Source organism: Heliconius melpomene, chromosome 12, assembly GCF_056956725.1.
Source record: "Heliconius melpomene rosina isolate 202511_hmr_F chromosome 12, ASM5695672v1, whole genome shotgun sequence".
Taxonomy (NCBI): Eukaryota; Metazoa; Arthropoda; class Insecta; order Lepidoptera; family Nymphalidae; genus Heliconius; species Heliconius melpomene.
The window spans coordinates 14,205,557-14,227,679 of record NC_140400.1 but is presented as its reverse complement, the minus strand read 5'-3'; the positions used below and the strand labels follow the sequence as shown (position 1 = coordinate 14,227,679).

Sequence of the window (22,123 nt, the reverse complement as noted above, 5' to 3'; positions counted from 1 at the left end):
TTATTTATTATATTATTTACATAACTCAATTATCTTAAAGATTATTTATAATTTAAGCAAAATAATAAAAATATTTTTTTACTTATATGGAGATTCTTTCTTTTTTTATGTTGCTTAAATTATTTAGAGGAAAAGGCTAATTAAAAATTAAATAAATAATATTTCATATAAAATAAATGTACCTACAAAGTATAATCTTAGAAATTAAATTCAAAATTATATTTCTTCATAAAAACTTTTCTAAATATACGAAAGTTTAAATATTTAGTAAAAAAATATGACTAAATTGGTAAAAAAAAAATCTTCCGACAGAGATGAGAGATGCTAACAGTGAAAATAAGTAGTAAATATAAGAATTTCGAAATAACTCAATAAGAACGTATTGTCTTATTGGTTTCCAAGAGGCACGGGTTCCCTTTACATTTATTTTTTTATACATTTCCTAACTTTGACTACCTCGCTAGGGATAAAGCGTGAAGTTAAGAAATAACATTTTAAAAATGTTAAAATAAAACTAGATACACTCTGACTACCTGCAATCAGTGCAGATATAAATTCCGTTCATATTACTTCATTCCGTTAATAAACGCCTAATTGTTTCATTCTTCAGCAGGTTTTTTGGAAACTAGTTCAAAGTTTCGTTCTTGATGGTGCCTACGCTTTACCCGGTATTCCATTAGTTCGATTGTTGAATAACCAGAAAAGCCTAGAATGAGGAGACCCGCCAAAATGTATAATCTGCAATGAAAAATATTTAATTTTGTATTATTATAGCTTCATATTTAAAAACAAATAAGTAAATAAGTATCTTTAAATACACAAGCGTCACTGTAAACGCGACCGGTTTAATTTTTTCGGGTGGTTTCGATTCCCAATTGAAGAAATGAAATATATCATATTTTCAATTCTTCGCTCTGGTCTTGCCTGGATGGCAAAGCGCGGAGTTCAGTTCCGCCACTCAACTTGCAATGCCTGTAGAATTCGGTGAAAAGTAAGAAACGGAGTATCTCAACACTGCATTACATGCGGGATGTATATTTTTGTTTCAATCATAGAAAACAGAGTTTCACTCTCTTAAGTAGATTTGCACATAAATCACAACGAATCGTATTGCTTCAATCATATTTTTTTTATTTCCTTAGTTAAACTTAGTTAAATTCAGGTAAATTAATTAAATAATTCGAAACGTGAGAATAAGTAGCGAACACAATATTACGAGTACGCGAGTCTTACCAAAGCAAGAAAGTGACAATAATCGAAACCACAAACATCGCATCTAAATTAAAGAACTCAAAAATAATATTAGTACTTATATAAATTACCTAGTTCTAACACAAAGATAGGGTGCTGTCGCGTAGGACAGGACACTGCCGGTCGCTTCCCACAAGCGGAAATTAGAGTAAGCTGCCTCCTCGTTACCAGGGAACAATATGCCGGAGAGAGCTGAAATATTCAAATTGTTTATTATAAATAAAATATATCTGCAGTTTGTAATATCAAATAAGTATATATAGTAATAAAAATCCGAATCTAGTAAATTGTTTTTAAGTTCAAACTAAGCGACCTGGAGAGTTTCTGGAGTTCACTTTCTATTTCATTACAAAAATTCTGTAGAAAATGGACATTGTCAAGTATAAGATTAGAAAATACACACCATTTACTTGGACAAGCCAAACCGCATCTGCAGTTCCCCATATGGCTGCTAGACCGTAAAAAACGATCCATTGCTCCGGATTTGGTCTCCATAACAGCAATGAAGTTAAAAGACATAGGTTCAATATCTGGAATTATATAATCTTATTAAAATTATTTATTTAAAAAAATTATAATAAAAATTCAGCCCCTGTTTATTAAAAATTGCAATTCTTTCGTTTGTAAACTTTAAAAGTAAAATTTTCTAAGGGTCGTGTACATTTTTTGAGGTAAATTTAAAAGCTTTTTTTTTCAGCTTCACGCCGTATCCCATATCCAGCACATGGTAGGGTAGGCAGAGGAAATCTGGGAACGTAGGGTTAAGATACTCCCGTTCCCCACTTTCAGCCGAATTCTGGATCGAATTCTAGGCATTGCGTGTTCAGCGGTGGAACGCGTTTCGCCGCGTTACCAGGGTGAAGAAATGAAAACATTGAATATTTCATTTCCTCGACTGGACACAGAACCCACAACCTGACGCGTTCATTGTCTCACGCCCCTGCACTACGACTGACCTCGACAGGCCTTACCATTATTTATGATAGATTGTAATGACAAGTTCCTACAAGTTGTTTCAATTAAATATAATACGTATGCAAATTAAAGAGTCCGATAACAGACATCAATCATTAATAATAATACAAAGGTATTCCTTTATATGACAACTATTAACAATTACGCTATCATGATTCACGACGTAGTTAGTCAGCGTTTGACTGCGCTCGGTGTTTCTTTGCCCTTTGAGGATAATCCTGCTATAGTTAGACAATTCACGGCGTTAAGTTTCGCTACCAAACAGTGCTCATTGGATGCAATAATAACGAATGTGCACTTGTTGAATTATTTATATCAGTGTTTTCTTAGTAGATATTGAAGTTGGTAAAAAGCAATTACGTCGTTTATGGACCAAATGAGTGATATGATCCCACAATTGCAAAACAAAGTCTTTTTCACTCTATTTAGTGTGACAGATTAATAATATAAAAATAAAAATTAATAATATAAAAAAGCGCGGCGTTGAGTTTCGCGACTCAATACGCAATGTCTCCAGAATTCCACGGAAAATGGGAATCGGAATGTCTTAACATTAGGTTCCCTACCGTGATATATGCACGTAAAAAATATAAAAAACATATCTTATGAGATTTATTCAAATTGAGAAACAACACACTTGTTTATCTCCCTAAGATTAAAAATAAAAAAAAAACTCACGAGAGCCGTAACCATGACAGGAAACCGTCCGGTGACCTTGACAACGGCACCAGCCACTGGTGCAGCCAGCGCGTTGAACACGCCGAAACAAATCATCACGAAGCCGATGTTGCTGATGCCGTAAGCGCAGGTCACGAAAGCCTGCAACGTGTAGAAATACACAATAAGAAATATACGAACAACTTTGGCGGGAACTTTTAATGTAATTTCTGTTTCCATTATGAAAATCAATATTAAATAATCAACTGATGAGCAAAAAAATGCTGCCGATTATTCTGAGAGGTAAGGACAGAAAAAATTATCTGTAAATTCATCCATCAATCTTTATTACTATCTATACTTGAATTGAATTTGATTATAATTGAACCTTTGAATTTAGTATTTAAATATATTATTTATCAGTTTTTATTTCCATATGTTTGTCTATAAGTGAACTTCCATAAATTGGACAAGGAAGAATATAGGTATTTAATTTAGTTTGGGTAAAGAGTGAAGTGTAGGCAGAATTTCATTGATAATAATATTTTTTGTATGCCAACCTTTCACAATAGATGGAGTTGGAATACAAGAATCTAACACAGGGTTTCTTAAACTATGGGTCGCGACCCCAAAAGGGGTCGCGTAGCAAAATTCTGGGGTCGCGAGAGATTTTAATGTCAAATATTTATATATACCATTTTATAACATCACTAGAGTTGGCGGAATACAGTGGACTTGCAGCGTCTAGACACGCGCATTTGTTGAAGGTTTTGAGTTTCGAAACGAATTCTAAAACTATATATTTTCATATGTTACCTAATAAATAAATCATCAAAAAATATTAATTTATTTTTCTTTTATATTTGTATGGGGGGTCGTGAAGAAACTCGCAATCATAAATGGGGTCGTGAATGACAAAAGTTTAAGAAGCCCTGATCTAACACAATTACCATACTCGATACAACTATTTGGATATATTGAAGCATGGTCACGCAGTCACAACAATGACCAAGTGAAAGGTTGTCGGTACTGAGCGACCTTCAACCCGCAATGGTAACCGCAACAGGAAGTTGCTGAGGCAAAATTAATGAACACAGTGTTTTAAATAACAAATACTAATATGTGTTCCGTTACAGACAGATGTTAAAATTGGTTGATTTGAAAAGATATTGGAGCTTGGTCAACTTTTAATCAATTTTTTTTATTTAATAGTTTTTAACTTATTACAATAATTTCACCAAAAAATAGATTTATTTTGGATATATTTCAATTTTTTTAGTATGTTTTAATAATTAAGGAGATGTCACTGATTCGAAATGAGCTAGCCTTCGGGCGGCATAGTATGAGTGACCGACGCGAAAATATTCTTATAGTTCAAGCAGGCGTAGCCGCATCCGGGTCCACTAGTTTCTTATAAAGTTGAAATATCATCCCATAACTTTAAAATTAATTGAAAGAAAAATGAATCTGCAAGTATTTAGGACAAAGTTTCTTTTTTTCACCTGTGTAAAATCAGCTGCCATAAAAGCTTGTTCAGCCCCAATGTAACCAATGACGGGTAACAACAGCAATTGATACTTGTGCCTGAGTTGCCTCAAAGTCACCGCTAGTAGCCCCAACCCAGATTTGTTCTCTGTAACCGATTTTCTACACGTGTCATATCTGTAAAGAAATATATTAACAAGTGAATTATAAATAAAACAAAAAACCAGACTACCATTAAAAAGAATTAAAAAGAATATCATAATTGCAAGATGCCTTTCTATTAAAATTATGTTTTTTCTGAGAACTCAATATAAAACTTTCAATTCAACAGCCAGAAACTTATATTATAAACTAGCGACCCCCTCGCGGCTTCGCCCGCTTTAACTACTAAATTATTCATATAATGTATATTTGCAAAGCACTTAAGATAATGTGAAAATTAATTAAACCCTAATGCAACCCGCATTTTCGTAGTTCCAATAAGGATTTTCCAATTGTTTTAAGATAAACACAAATAAATAACACAAACAACAGAAAACTTAAACGAAAGAAATTATAAACAACAGACTACCTACTATTCTCTTATCTAAAAATACTTAAACGAAAGATGTAACCAACTATGTCGCGTGGAAATACATTATAATTATTGGATAACTCCAAAGTACGTGCAATCACTTCTAAATTTACTTTGCCAGTAGTAGCTCCGAACGACATCAGGGCCTTGGTTCTCTGACGGTTAATACTGTTAGCCCTATTGGCTTTTACAGCGACACCGGTTGGGTAGGGAAGAGGGTACTCCGTCCCTGATGAAAAGCAAGCACTACGTGGCTGCCTGTGAGGAAAATTAAACAGAATGCATCGGCCGGGAATCGAACCCGGGCTGCCCGCGTGGCAGGCGAGCATTCTACCACTGAACCACCGATGCGTGTAAGGCAGGCGGGCGCGGCGGACGCATGGCGAATGGCGAGCCATTTCGCAGCAAGGATTTTTTGATATTGTAACAACTTCTAAAGTTGTCAACAATTAAATGCTTTTTTCTCTAAAACTATTCGCAATTTCGAAATAGTTTAAAAAGCAAATTTTATCTTCGTTTAACGTAGAAATTTTATAAAGTACTAGTGGGCCCGGACGCGGCTACGCCCGCGAAAATATAAGCCTAAATAATTAAAATAAGTTAAAAAAAAATAATAAGTGGAGATTTATTATTGAAAAAATATCTGAGTAACCGAAATGAACAAACAAAAGAAGTAAAAGTAACTAAAGGAAATTCTTAATATTAGAAAAAGTACCTAAAGTTTGCCGCGCGCGCGTAGTAAACATTTTTCTATATTAAATAATTATTCATTTTTGCGAACAATATTAAATAAAATCTCAAATGATTAAAATTACGATATTTTAAGTGTATAACATCGGTATGGATAACCGAACTGAGATAAATTAATTATAAGCAGCAAATAATTACATAAAAAATAATAGTAATTCGAAAATATATAAAAATTTACAAAATCATCAAAGTCTGCCCGTTCGCGTCGGTCATACTATACCACTCGTAGGCTAGGTCATTTGGAATCAGTGACATCTTAATTATTTATTAGAATGTTATACAGTAAACTATAATTTCCATCAAGATGAAATGTTAAAAGTGACTATTATATTTATTTTCATAAGGATGAATATCAAATTATAGAAATCATCTAATTTTTGTTAATGTATACAAATCTATATCGGCGCGCGTCATATATGCATTAAGCAAACTCACTTTGGGTGACGTTTTCTTAAAACAGCAAACTTTGCAAGCCGTTGCTTAGCAACGCGTAGCGACGATTGTTATTAACATGGCGGAATAAATTGCTTGTCAAATTAATTATTTTAATATTTTGGTATATATCGAAAATATTACAAATATGAGAAAAAAAAAGTATCCTATGTTCATCCCGGGACCCTCAAGTATCTCTATATGAGTATTTTATCACAATTAAATTAGCGGTTTGGCCCTGATTGCGTAAAGGACAGACAGACAGACAGACAGACAGAGTTACTTTCGAATTTATAATATAGGTATGGATTTTAAAGGATAAAGATTAATACCATTATGGAAAAATATCTCTCACAATAAAAATTATATTGAAATTATTATTTTTAGACAGAAATATGATCACTACACGTTATTCTTAAAAGATACGAATATGCCGTCGCGGACTTTTTTGTAGATTTTATTAAGAGGAACAATACTCCAGTACATTATTTTCATGTAGTACTTACCATTAGAGCAGCGCATGCGCGAAAGTGTCTCAACGGGTAGGGCTTTATACACATTTGTCGTATTTATGTTAATTTACATAAGAATGTACAAATAATAAACTATATATAAACCTTCCCTGAGAAATACTCGACCTAATGGTGAAATCCGCATCAAAATCCGTTGGGTGGTTTAGAAGAAGAAGAGTTAGAAAGTTCAGACAGACACAAAAAGCGACTTTGTTTTATAAGATATAGGATAGGATAGGATAGGATACAAATATTTCCCTAACAGGAATTTAATTGCATACTACGACATAAAAAAAACATATAATAAGGGTTTTAATTTAAAAAAAATACCTCGTAAGAGAATCGACCCCAAAAACAATGAGCAAAATAGCTGTAGCCATGCAAGCGAGGTACACGCCTGCTATCACTTGAATTTTGAGTGTCGATGGAGGTGCCAAGTTCGAATTCATTGCCTGAAATAAAAAAATACAGACTTTTCAAATATTATTGCCTATATGTTATTGCAAATTCCTTTAAAATTTATAATTAATATTAAAATTTATTATTACAAAATTATAATTAATTGCTTATTTCATTTGAGTGTATCCATATTTATTTCACATTAAATTATTTCATTTAAATATACAATGGTTAAAATATGACTCCTATATCCTCCTCATTTGTACTATAGAAAATATCTTACATCATGAGAGGCGCTTCCACTACAGAAATTAACTCCACAGGTTCCGCCATAATCTGGTGTCGGCATGGAAAAGTTGCTCACTAGAGCCGCCGCCCTGGGTGCCTCTTGTAAAGTTTCATTGACAAATGTGGATATTTCCCCCAGAGATGACGATAAAACTGAAAGCGATATAATGATTTTCTTAAAATTTATATATTATGTAATAAAATATAAAAATACTGACTGCTTATTTTAATTTTTAATTAAATATGTAATTTTTACTATATTCTTGAACACTCATTACACTCACACATATTACATGAAACTCGACCACAAGGAGGAAATGTATGTTTATTTTAATGAAACTTACTTGCAGAAGAGACCAGGTTGCCCCATATCTGTGCCATCTGATAGAACATGAAGAAAAGGCCAAAAAAACGTACCACCAGTACCTCCGCCGACACTCCCGAAAGTTTTGCATACGGTTCTGCAACCTAAAAATATGAATAACCAAAAAATTATGTTTGTAAAAAAAAACGTGTTATCCCTAGTTAATACATCAGAAATTAATTATCCGATATTATTAATCGAGGAAAAATGTTTGGCTGAATCTCCCAATAGCTTTAACTATAATAATAAAAAAAATATAAAATTAAAATAAATAGCGCATTTATTTGACATTACAATTGTGTTATAATAATATTTGTCACTTTTATAATTCTATTTAAAAAAAAATAAATGACAGATGTTTATAAATAATAACAACTGTATTTACTAATTTATTTATTATTATATTCGTGTCTTCATCACCAAACGAACACTGTGGTCAAAAATGACCTGGTGTCATTTATCTTAAATCATAAAAAAGATATAGAAGACTTATCATAACATCGTAAAGCACCGGAAACTCCATATGATATACATTGTATAGATATTTTGTTTTCTGTCCATTAAGAAGACTACAAACAAAAATAATAGAATATTAAACCTCTACAAACACGTGTTCTCTTCATATAAATATGTATTACGATACAATTGCTCCGTATACCGATGTAGGCATCCAATTAATAAACAGACATATGAACTAAGTACAACTCATATAATTTTAATTTGTCTTACAACTCATAACTCATACATATTATAAATTGCATTAATTTATAAATAATACGAGAACAAGTTATCGTTCAGTTGATATTATAAATATTTCTTATGTTTATACATTTTTAATATAAATAGGGATAAATTAAAGATAATTAATTATTAATAAATAATTACTTTCAAGAAACTCTCTACACTCCATAATCTAAATACTTACTAGTTCTACTAGTTTCGTCTGTGCTGTTCTACTGCCTTTCAGCCATCCCAGTGACATGAGAGTTTTATAAATAACAACTTAAATAAACAATGTTTAAATAATTGTTCTTTAGGCAAAGAGAAACTAGTAAGTATTAAGTCACCCCAATTAACCGAAAATATAAAATATTTAATTTCCTCGAGCGGGAATCGAAACCACAACCTGTCACGCTTAAAGTTACTTAAGACCTGTGTCTCTACGCGCGACTAGCCTTGAAATTTAAAATCGTACATACGTATTTAAAATGATAATCCACACAAACAACAACCAACACATTTTGTCATACTAATCAAAATAATCTACTTGCTTAGTAGGAGCAAGGTCTTAAAGTAACAATATTATTAAATCAATCACGACTTAACAACAACCAACGTACACACATATAATTTTTAAAACCCCAATTCCCAAGTTTAACACGTGCTTAATATTTTTTTTTTCATATGGATAATAATACAATAGATATATCAATATGCAAACCACCTTGTTTAGATATACGCAAAGGAATCCACCAGATGCAAAATGTCCTTCAAATTTTCAACTAATTTTAAAGGCTATAAGGCCGTCGTTGCGTAGCGGCGGTCGATGGTGTGAACTATTTTCATTTCCTCGTTCTGGTAACAGGACAAAAGGCGGCGTTGAGTACCGCTACTGGGGTACCAAATGGTTAAATACTAGTCTACTTCCGCCTACCCAGCTATGCGAGAAATACGTGAAGCTGCATTTATCTATATATACAGGGTGTCCCAGGAGTCAACGATAAAACGAAACCTGGTGATAGACCAAGTCATGACAATTATGAGAAAAATATAAAAAAAAATCTTTGTCATGTATTTTTCATATTATATTGTTTTAAAAAATATCGGAAAAACCGACACCCTGTGATGGTTTTTCAAGTCCCAGGACTACAAATATTACTCTTTCTTCATTATTTTTTCTGTAATGTAATCATGAGTAACCCTTCTGTGAATTACAGTTTAAGATTGAAACATACCTGCATCAGTTTTCAATAAAATATCGTGTTTTTGCCAAACATTAAATTTAAAATATTTACTACACTCAACTTTAACCGACTGTACTATAAAAAAAATATACTACATTGTTTTTGCAAGTAACTTTAAATGTTGGCGCATTTAATCTGGATTCCGAAATGGTACGACACTTGCTGGATTACTTCTTTGTTGAAGAGAGAAAAATCTAAATACACGATAATCGGGATGACGTTCAACGTTTTGGTATCTTTTCCGATACATTCTAGCTGCAGCATTAGCGATACATAACCATTCTCCATGAATGAAATGGATATTGGCAAAGTGTCAACGACCGAGTATATGGCCTGCGAGAGCCCAGACCCGTGCACTATCCTTATAAGTCCTGGGTCAGCCCCTATGTCGAAAAAGTTCAGGTATCTTAGATCCGTCATGCACGCGTCTGGAGGCATCGATCACGATCTCCATGGTCGGATAAGCGTTGCCTGGGCTAAGTGGCGGGAGGTCACTGGTGTGGTCTGTGATCGCAAGATACCGTCCAAACGCTTTCCGACTTAGGGGCTGTCCCAGGACTTATAAGGATAGTGCTCGAGTCTGGGCTCTCGCAGGCCATATACTCGGTCTTTGACACATTGCCAATATGCATTTTACCCTGGGATCCGGCCGTTGAATCCTGCATATACCAGTTTTCTTAATTAAACCTATATTAATGAATAATACATGATTAGTAGAACAGATTACACCTGGGTTGCCTGGAAGAATCCTGCCGCAATCACCTTTAATTACATTTTTTATCTATATTTTTTATCTATATTTTTTTTTATCTATATTTTTTAATAGTTTTTATTAGTTGAATAGTTTTCATTTACTTTGCAAAAACGTAAATATTCGTACCAAAAAGATGGGCGCCATAGTTCTTTCTACGGATACGGACGGCGTTGTCAAATCAAACAAGTAGAGGGCGAAGAGAGAGAGAGAGATTGTTTATTGAAATGTAATTTTCCACATTTTCTTAATTAATAAAAAAAATATCCGCGATAATTGTCACCTCTCATTATATTAAGGAAACATGTTGTAATTAATACCTTATAGTAGATCGATATTTGTAAACATTTACTTAATTAGATAATTTAGTTGTTTTAAATAACCATTTTATTTAACTAAATATTATTATTTATAAAATAAATTTTGCGAAGACTCAATATTATGGATTATTATTTTACTTGAAAAATAAGAATGATTTCATCTTTAAATAGTTTTCTGCGTGTACTTAATATGATTAAAATCATCATTTAACAGTTGAACAATTAGAATAAACATTGATTTTAAGATTGACCATCTATTATATAATATTTTACTTTAAAACATAAGGCAGACTGCGCATTTCATCGTCTATTCTCATAGTCAAACGGAACCGGAATAAAATATTTCAAACGCTGGCAACCCCTGTTTGCGGCAGGAATTTTCCAGGCAACCCTGTTTTATAGTGTTCAGAAAAAAATAAGCTTTAATTTGATATATAATTCATTAAAAAAACACATGAGTGCAAATTATTAACATTTAGTGACATGTTTAAACCAGGCAACCCTAGACTTGCGGCAGACTGAGAGCTGGCAACCCTTAATTTTCCAATTCCTTATGCGATTATCTTTCAAATGATGTGCGATTCATATAAAAAACGTATTGGTGCAATTTTCTCCAAAAACGAGTTACGAAAAAATGTAATTAAAGGTGATTGCGGCAGGATTCTTCCAGGCAACCCAGGTGTAATCTGTTCTACTAATCATGTATTATTCATTAATATAGGTTTAATTAAGAAAACTCGTATATGCAGGATTCAACGGCCGGATCCCAGTCTATTTCATTCATGGAGAATGGTTATGTAACGCTAATGCTGCAGCTAGAATGTATCGGAAAAGATACCAAAACGTTGAACGTCATCCCGATTATCGTGTATTTAGATTTTTCTCTCTTCAACAAAGAAGTAATCCAACAAATGTCGTACCATTTCGGAATCCAGATTAAATGCGCCAACTTTTAAAGTTACTTGCAAAAGCAGTGTAGTATATTTTTTTTATAGTACAGTCGGGTAAAGTTGAGTGTAGTAAATATTTTGAATTTAATATTTGGCAAAAACACGATATTTTATTGAAAACTGATGCAGGTATGTTTCAATCTTAAACTGTAATTCACAGAAGGGTTACTCATGATTACATTACAGAAAAAATAATGAAGAAAGAGTAATATTTGTAGTCCTGGGACTTGAAAAACCATCACAGGGTGTCGGTTTTTCCGATATTTTTTAAAACAATATAATATGAAAAATACATGACAAAGATTTTTTTTTATATTTTTCTCATAATTGTCATGACTTGGTCTATCACCAGGTTTCGTTTTATCGTTGACTCCTGGGACACCCTGTATAAAAGGACTTGTCCTCACTGTAGAAACGTAGAAACTTCAAATTTGGACAGATGTTTACTTTCGTAATCTGGACATCCACTAAGAAGGGATTTTGTAAAATTTTAACCCTAAAGGGGTGAGATAGGGGTTGAAAGTTTGTATGGAAAAAAATTAAATCGGTTTCGGATTCTTATAAAACTTGAAATTTAGATTTTTAAAAGTATTTAATTGAATACATGTTTCATGGTTTTCTAGAATTCTTCCCCTAAGGGTGCAAATAAGGGGTTGAAAGTTTGTAGAATTTTTTTTGAAATCGGCACCAATTCATATAAAATTTAAAATTCAGACTCTTAAAAGTATTTAATTGAATACATGTTTCATGGTTTTCTAGAATTCTTCCCCTAAGGGAGCAAATAAAGGGTTAAAGGTTTGTATAGAAAAATCTTTAAAACGCCACCGATAATTATAAAATTTGAAAATTAAATTCTTAAAAATATTTAATTGAATATGTGTTTTATGGTTTTCTACAATTCACCCCATAAGGGTGCAAATAAAGGGTTGAAAGTTTGTATCGAAAAATCTTTAAATCGCCACCGATTTTTATACAATTTGAAATTTATCCTCTTAAAAATATTTCAATGAACAGGTTTCGTAGTTTATTAGAATTCACCCCTAAATAAGCAAGCGAAGCTGCGCGCGTCCGCTAGTACTTATATAATGCTACACTAATTTATTACTATACAATTGCCTTTACATTATTTCAAAGCGTAACAAATCTCCTGACAGACTAACTACGTTATTGCTTCGAAAGGAAATCGAACACGCGACCTTCGCACCCTTTGCTAATCCAATTCAATTGTTTCATTTATGGTTTGTAAGCGTGCGCGTCGATCACCTATAATTTCGCCAATGTCGCGTTGAAAGGAATAAATGAGTTGCTATATAAATATACATATGTTTAATACTAATGAAGTAACACTACTGTATAAGTCTTTTTTAAGGATTTTGCGTAGACATTTATATATAGACATATTTATTACACCGAAAGGACTTAACACAAAAAAAAAAGAATTCGAACCTGCAGTTCCTAAGATTAGCATATTCAATATTTTATAAATATAGAAAAATCGTACCACAGTCAAGTAAGTGCATTTAGCGCACCAGAGTGGCCCTCCTCCAAATCCCACCATCATCCCTGCAGGAACCAATGTATGCAGGTACGGATAGAATTGAGCAGCGATGAAAGGCATGTATGCTATGAAAGAGACTGCCACAGTCCATTTACAACCTAGCCATCTGTAAAAAAAATATAATTATTCATATATTTCTTATTATAATATTATAGAGGCCGTCGTAGCGCAGTGGCAGTGTCTCTGAATATAAACGCGGCAGTTGTGAGTTCGATTGGCACTCGGATAATAATGAAGTGTATTAACTCTACGTTCCCTCTGCATACTCTGCTGCGGGATATATCTTAAAGAGACATTTTTTTGCTTTTATTTATTATGCTTAATTATAATTTTAGTAAATGTTTTTAACTTGTCGACGTTCTGGCGCGGCTGGGGCATGTCTGCTAAGCGAAAGTACTTATTCTAATTACCACTCGAAGAAAAAACATACTAGCGATATAAGTATTAATATTTATAAATTAATATATATATATATATAATATATATATATATAGATATATATATAGATATATATATATATATATATATCCCAGGACTATATCCTCGTACCATAAGTATATGTATAATGTTGTATAAGTTTTTATTGTATAGCACAATTTGTTAACGATAACTTTACCTTTCCCCTAGTAACATTGAAAATATGACCTCTACACTTTTATTACTTTGCATTTGATTAAATCTTATTTTGAAAATAAATTCTTAATGATATTAATAAAACTTGTTTATTGCAGATTTTTACAACATTCTATTAGTTCTTAATATAATTTGGACTTTTAATCCTGAGGATTAACATGTAAGATTATTTTCCACACAAATATTATTTTTCAATTCGAACCAGTAGTTTCTGAGATAAGCGGGTTCATGCAAACAAAATTTAAAAAAAAAACAAATTTTTCTGTTTTATAATATTAGTATAGATTATTGATAGAGTTCTTATTTAAACAAGGAAGTCCCTGTTTCTGACACTATTCTTTACACTATGGATTACGCGTTCGATGTTATAGCGACACTACTTCCATTTAAGATTTAAATCCACAATGAGAAATGTACTTAGGTATTTTTTATATATAATGTTATTTTTTTTTTCTCTTATTAAGGTTATTAATTATTTTCAATATTTGAATAAAGCTTACTTTATAACAATAGCAGGTAGAAATATATTCGACAAAATCAGTGAAAAATATATGGCTGCCAGTGTGAAGATCCCAGCTGATGCGTCAGTGTTGACAGAGCTCTGTAAGTTCGCGGCGCCGTGGAAAGCAGTGAACTGCACCATGAAAGCGAATCCCAGCACCAGAACATTCCTGTTTATTCGCCATTTTTCATTATTTCCGAAAACCACTGAGGTAGGCATCTGCAAACAATAATATAAAAAAAATTATATATTATATTTGTTTTAGGAAAAATATCTATACATATATATGTCTGTAGATAGAAAGCACATATTTTTTATCTGGAAAATATTCTATAGTTGTTGTTGTTATATCAATTTAGTAGTTTACACGAGCTAAACGATCAGTGTTCAGTATTGGGAAACCTGAACGCTTATAACTCGGCACCACCATAGTACTTATTAGATTTTTTAAATTTTGCACGAAAATTGAAATAATATGCACAATAATTTAAAGTTTAAAGTTTTAAGAGACCAGCCGTGGCGTAGAGGCACAAAGTGCCCTGCAGAATTGACTGACTCGAGGAAAGGAAATATTTATTTAAATTTATATTTTTATTTCTTCGCTCTCGTGTTGAGGCAAATTGCGTTGAGTTCCGCCACTCAACACACAACGCCTCCAGAATTCAGCGGAATGTGGGGAACGGAGTTAGCAAGAGGTTCCCTCTGCCTACCCTGATGTGTGCGGGAAGAAATAAAAAAGCATTTTTTTTAATAATTATGAATTTTGTAAATTTTCTAAATATGTATTTTCTAATTTTAATAATTTGTCTTATTTATCTCTGCTGTAGCGCGCCCCGTCACGTAGCCATTAATTACAAAAAGATTGCCAATATCTCTTGGGAATGTTATTGAGGTTGAACTATTTAACATTCTTCATTGATAATATTTCGTCTTCAGACAATTCAAATCTATGTAGCCAGTCCAGTCGTGTCGCAAGGGCCCAAGTATGTGACTGTAGGCACGACAGGTTGTGAGTTCGTTTCTATTGGAGGAAATGAAATTTTAATATTTTCACTTCTTCGCTCTGGTGTACCGCCGGAGTACCGCCACTCAACATGCAATGTCTCCATAATTCGGCGGAAAGGGTGAGCGGAGTGTATTAACACTAGGCTTCCTCTACCTACTATTTGAAATAAAAAAAAAATAGTAGTTCAAAGTCAATAACAGTTGTAGAATATTTATTTAATATGGTAATACAGTAATTATTTTCTTACAATGCTATGTTGCTATTTGTAAATAAAAGATATAATTATACGTTGAACAAATATAAAAATCCGAAGCTTAGATACTACTCGACTCGCCGCGTTTTGCCTTATTTGATCTGGTAAAAATAAGTTCCGCCACTCAACATGCAATGCCTCCAGAATAAATTTATAAGGCCCATTTACATATTTATATAGTTAACCTTCCGTAATGGTAACCTTCATAGATATATTTATACTAAAACTTGCTAATTTGTGTCTAATAATTTACTATATCTGTGACTTATTGAATAGTATATTATGTTTTATTATCATCAATGGCCGCATTTCGTCAAGAGGCCAAGGAAATTAAATATTTAAAATTTTCATTTCTTCGCTCTGGTCTCAGCTGCCTCTTTGGGCCTTCTCCAACACTGTACTAGATTCCTCCCTTTTAGGGGCCGCTCTTTTCCAATTTGAAGCCTATGGAAGCCTCCATCAAGATATATATTATTATACAAATTTAATTAGTCAATAAAAGCAATATGACATGGATTATTAGAAAATATAAATAACAAACAAGTTGACAATATTATATTTACGAGTATACATGTATGTACGAGTATGTTCAAGGTTTAACTTCATACTAAAAAATAGAGGAAAATCTTGGCTTATAGTTTTCGTTATTCTTTCGTGGTTTGGTATTAATAACTAAGTCGCTTAGTTCCTATAAACGTCGCTAATATAAGTAACGTGATATATGACTAATATATTTTTTAAAACGGAAACGGGTATTACCGCAATACAAGAAAAAGGAACAATTATAGTTGATATCAATTTTCATTATTGATATTCTTGACAATGACAATGTACATATTTAAAGAAGTTGAGGTAAAAGGCAGAAAAAAAGATAATGGATTAAATATATATATCTAGTAGGTACACTGAGAATAAAAATAGAAGAATATCTTTGCACAGCGAATTTTACCCGGGAGAGTGTTTTATTTTTATTATTTTCCGGTAGATAAAAATTCTGGGAGGTAAGAAAAAGTATCGCGTTGTGTTAAGCCACTCAACACGCATGTCTCTAATTCATGCAAATGGCGGAAAAAAAGTGTCTCGACCCTAAGCTAATAAACAGGTTAAAATAGTAGGAATAGTATAAAATAGTAATTTAAAAAAAAAAAAACCTCTCTCTATTTTACATCGATAACAAAGTAAACGTAAAACAATTAGTTGCCCTTCAAGCAGTAAAGGCCAAGGAGTGGGCCACCAGTATAATACTTAATAATACTAACAACAGTACTTTAGTCTATACGAGAATGTATATAAATGTGAAATCTTAGCACAAAATGACCAGGTGGGCAGGTGCCAACCCAAATAGAGTAGAAACGTTCACATGATGTTTTGTCTAAAATGTCAATACTACGTTCTATTTCTAATATAGCAATAATTAATGCCTCATTTTTGCGAAGAAATTCACGATATATCCCTGTAATAGCAGGCAGGGGGAAACTAATGCTAACACCCCACTTTCCATCCACTATTGCGGTAATACCTGTTGAATGACGCCTAGGCTCTGTCTTGTTAGCAGAACGAGAAAATTAAACTATTAAATATTTCATGCCCTCGTTCTCATGTTACCTAGAGTACATAGAGAGGGTTCCTCCAAATTCACTTCACTCCATGGAATATAAATTTCCAAGTTACGCAAGCAAAGCAGCGAGCGACAACAAGTTTTGGATAAGTTTTGTCTTGTCGTTAGCCTTATAAATTGAATCAGATAATTTCCAATAAACTAACCTTATAATTAAATAAGGTATAATAGTGCAAATAAAATAAATAATTTATTGCTGTGACCTGCAATCTCGAGATACAGGGTGAGTCATATTGAACTTTCCGGTTTTGGAAGGACGTTGCACGAAGAAGGGAAGGAGTAGAAGGGTGGGGATGGTGTCATTAGACGCGCCATGACATGCAGTTTTAGTGTGAGCAATGGCTTGGTCGGGACAACATCGTGCGTTCGTAGTTGAAGAGTTTATTAAAAATGGCGGCTCCGTGATCACAACACAGCGTGCGTTCCGTTTACATTTTGCTATTGGTCGACGTGATCCCATTCCCACTGGACCAACAATCAGAAATTGGGTATCAAATTTTAGAGCAACATCATCAGCATTAAAAACAAGACCACAAGGCCGAATTAGGACGTCAACGTCAGCGGAAAACGTGGATAGAGTGCGGGCTTCATTTCAACAATCCCCTCGGCGTTCTGTTCGGAAACATGCCGCTTCACTAGGATTATCTTTCAGTAGTGTCCGCAGAATACTGCATAGAATTAACGCAGAATGATGACAACGATAACATCTGGTTCCAACAAGATGGTGCTACAGCCCATACATCCAGGCGTTCAATGGAAATCCTGCGACAAATGTTTCCCGGTCATCTCATTTCTTTGCGAGGTGACGTTGGGTGGCCGCCGAGATCACCTGATTTAACCCCCTGCGATTTCTTTCTCTGGGGTTACCTGAAGGAAAAGGTGTACACGCATCGTCCCCGAACCATCGATGAACTGAAGGCTGCAATCACGGAAGAAATCAATGCTATTCCGCTGAATATGACTCGACGAGTAATGGACAACTTCCGGGAAAGGCTTCAGCAGTGTGTGGTCAATGGAGGTAGACATTTACAGGATATCATTTTTAAAACCAACTAAATTAAAACTGCATGTTATGTGCTTTCAAACAATAAAATAATTTTTACTGCATGTCGCTTTGTTTTTAATACACACCTTAATGAAATCGGAAAGTTCAATATGACTCACCCTGTATATCAAACAATACAATGTCATGACAATTGATTATAAAAAACGTGACATTATAAAAACGTGACATGTTAAGGCTTAGGGCGAGCCTTATACAGCCATTGCAATTAGATATAAATTTATTTTATAATTGTCATATAGTCTTTCCGGTTTTAAATCGGACTTCCGGAATAAAAGACCTATAAATAGAATACTTATTCGGATTTATAATTGATTGTACAAAATGGTTTTTCTTTTCTAATTTGATTGTTCCGCTAAGTGTTAGGACTGTGTGCCATACATGGTTGGCGTTTAATAAGGTCTTAAAGGTGATAAAATTAATTTCACACATAGCCATTCGGGCGCAGGGGCACGAGCGTATGTAAACGCAACAGGTTGTGGGTTCGATTCCCACTCGAGGAAGTGAACTATTTATTTACGTTTATATTTCCATTTCTTCGCTCTGGTATCGAGGCAAATCGCGACGTTGAGTTCTGCCACTCAACACGATGCCTCCAGAATTTGGCGGAAAGTGGAGAGCGGAATACCTTAACATTAGACTCACTCTGTCACCCTGCTATAGGCATACAATTTGAAGCTGAAAGAAAAACTACTAACAATAATGATTATATATTTTTCCTTTATTATTAGATAATTATTTTTGTCGGTATTGCTGTGTAATTAATTAAGAACAATAACTACCAATTAATTATTTCTTTTTCTATTTAAAGGACATAACATTTGCATTTTTAATTACTTTCCATATTTATCTCTCAGCCTCCTCTAAGTAATGACTAGCGATGACTTATTTTAAATTAATGAATACGTAATGAGGCCGTCGTAGCGCACCAGCACAAGGCTGTAACTGTAACTCGATGATTGTGAGTTCGATCCCTACTCGGAGAAACAAATTATTATTTATTAATATTTTTATTTCTTCGCTCTGGCTCCAACACGAAATTCCAGCGTTGAGTTACTCAACATGCAATGCCTCCAAAAGTTCGGCGAAAAGTAGGAATCGGCATCTTCCACTAGGTTCCCTCTGCCTACCCTGCTATAAACAGAATTTAACGTGAAGAAAAAATAAATTACATACATAAATAATTAATGAGGAATTAGGTATTATATTATGCTGTTCGTATAATAAAGAGATAAATATCACTATCAATACGAGTATATTGTCTGTGTTTGTTTTTTTAAGCTATTGTTGCAAAGAATAAAATGCTTTGTTTACTTGCTAATTACTTTTAATTAGATACCCAAAATGAGTGACCCTGACCCAAAATTGTTAAACAATAATTCTATTTATGAACTACCACCATGTATGTCAGTGACAATGTGGCCAGTTTTAACTCTAGTTTATAGTTTTTTTTTAAATAGACTTAAAGAAAGTGCTTTTGTATCATCAATTTTAAAAACAATCAGCTTCACGCCGTTTCCCGCACACAGGAGGGTAAGCAGAGGGAACCATACGATATTGACATATTGTCTTCTACAGATTTGTACGCGGTACCATTGCCGGCTGAAATCACGTCAATCTTAGTAAAGAAAATTAATAGATCCGTGTCATTAATTATTTATTACGTATATATACATGGAAGTTTTCCGTCTCGTGTATTACACAATAAAAATACGTAAATTACAAGACTCTTAGACCATATTTTCCTTAATAAATTTATTCTATAGTTTAAATATAAATAATAAAATAAGTTAATTATTAAATATTTAATTTTACTTGATAGAGATTACAGGGTGAAGCTGATTTATTTTATTTTTATTTATGTGGAATTTTTGCAATCAATAATCAATAAATAAAATATTTAACTCTTGCATAGTCAAATAAAAGTTACTAGAACTTATAATATTATATAAGATTTGATATTATTCTGTCATTCTTATTTTGATCATAGATATATTTTTTTAATTTAATTTTATTTTAAAAATATATAGCTCCTTAACACAAAGAATTCCAACATTGAAAATTCTTAAATTGCGGAAATCGTAATAAGTATTATCAATATGGAGTAAACAAAAAAGATTTCAAAAATAAAATTGTAAATAGCTTATATAAACTTTTACAAATTTCATTTTCTTATTTTTTGTAAACAATTCACATCAAGGACCATATTTACGTAGGTTATAATTGTAATTAAATCAACTACTGTTCTTTAAACTCTACTTCTTCTGTTCAGTTTTATCCCGCATATAGCAGGACTGACAGGTTTGTCCACGACGGCCCACCGACACGGCCTCTACTCTACACTCTACTTTTTGCTTTTATAATGAACATTATATAAAATTTCACCTCGTTTTTCTTTTTATGTTAACAAATATTTTTTATATTTGAGTTTTCTATATTCATAACGATCAAGTCCTTGAAAGATTATTTGTATTAGATTCGTATTTACTACATCCGTCGAAACAAAATGCATTATTTTTAAGTAATGTGGTATAGTATAGCATTTTTGCATTATTTAAGAAAAAATCACGCAAAATATGAATATCTATTTAGGTTAATCATATACGAGTATCTAAGAAGGATATTTTTGTTATTCTTTTGTTCTCATTAAAAAAAATACCAACCAGCTATAATATAGCAATTGTCCACGCTCCACTGATTTTCGACGCGGAAACATTTAGAACTAGTTTGCTGTTTTAATTTGAAATATAATTACTCATATCGCATACATATATAACAATGCAGAGATGAAAGAAATATTATATTTTAAATCAGTAAGTAAAATATATCTATATAAATAATTATTATTTTATAATCAAAGTTAAAATGTCCATATAAAAATATAAGAAATCTTATATTCTTGTTTACATAAATGTAGTGTACAGATGAGGCCAGTTGTGCAGAGGCACAAGCGTGTGTGTGATTGTAAACGTGACAAGTTTGATTCCCACTCGAAGAAATAACATATTTAAAATTTCCATTTCTTCATATACTTAGAAAAAAAAATATTTTTCATTTAAAATCATTATAGCACGCAATGGTTGCTGGTACAAATCTATTTAGATGTTACGTATTTAATAATAAAAATATAACAAGTCTCTTATGATAATAAAATTTAAAAAAAAAAAACATTATATTATTGAAATTAGTAATGCTTGTTTATTATTTAGCTTAATAGCAATACAAAAAGATGATTTAAAATTATTTTAATCAAAACATAAAAGCTTACCGTTTAAAAGCTATTCCTTATAAACCTTTCACTTATAAAAGTATAATCATTAACACCGACAATTTAAACATATATAATACAATATAATTATTATTTTTTTATATATTTAATTTTTTTTTTTAATTTTGTTGTATTAGTCTTTGAACGATACCGAACTATGAGATAATAGGACCCTAACTGAACAACAGCTAGAGGCGCCCGGACCTGCAAGCCTCTGCGTGTTTCCATTACACGCCTTTCAAAACGCCTTCGTCCTGTCAATGTTAGAGACAATAAATTTATTTATATTTATTCTTATATTTACAATATACTTATATATAATCTTTATCTGAATAATATATTTTATTTATGATATAATATGAATTAATAGTATGTAGTTATGATGTGATAGGCCAGTCATGGCGCAGCGGCACAAACCTGTAAAAGACTGATTGTGGGTTCGATCCCTACTTCAGATGAAATATTTATTTAAATTTATATTTCTATTTCTATTTCTATTTCTTCCCTCTGGGGTCGAGGTAAAACGCGGCGTTGAGTTCTGCCACTCAAC

At 32.6% G+C, this 22,123-nt stretch overlaps 1 protein-coding gene across 1 annotated transcript; it reads right to left on the bottom strand.

Moving 5' to 3' along the window:
* Positions 1-114: 114 nt before the first annotated feature.
* On the bottom strand, positions 115-21,874 carry LOC146534082 (UNC93-like protein). The gene is made up of 11 exons (XM_085194695.1): positions 21,574-21,874; positions 14,364-14,584; positions 13,174-13,336; positions 7,668-7,791; positions 7,319-7,476; positions 6,967-7,088; positions 4,386-4,545; positions 2,905-3,045; positions 1,655-1,781; positions 1,323-1,443; positions 115-738 (listed from the first exon to the last, which is right to left on the bottom strand). Exons 2-11 carry the CDS (start codon positions 14,582-14,584, stop codon positions 600-602), a joined length of 1,476 nt encoding a protein of 491 aa, XP_085050821.1. The 5' UTR covers positions 21,574-21,874; the 3' UTR covers positions 115-599.
* Positions 21,875-22,123: the final 249 nt, after the last annotated feature.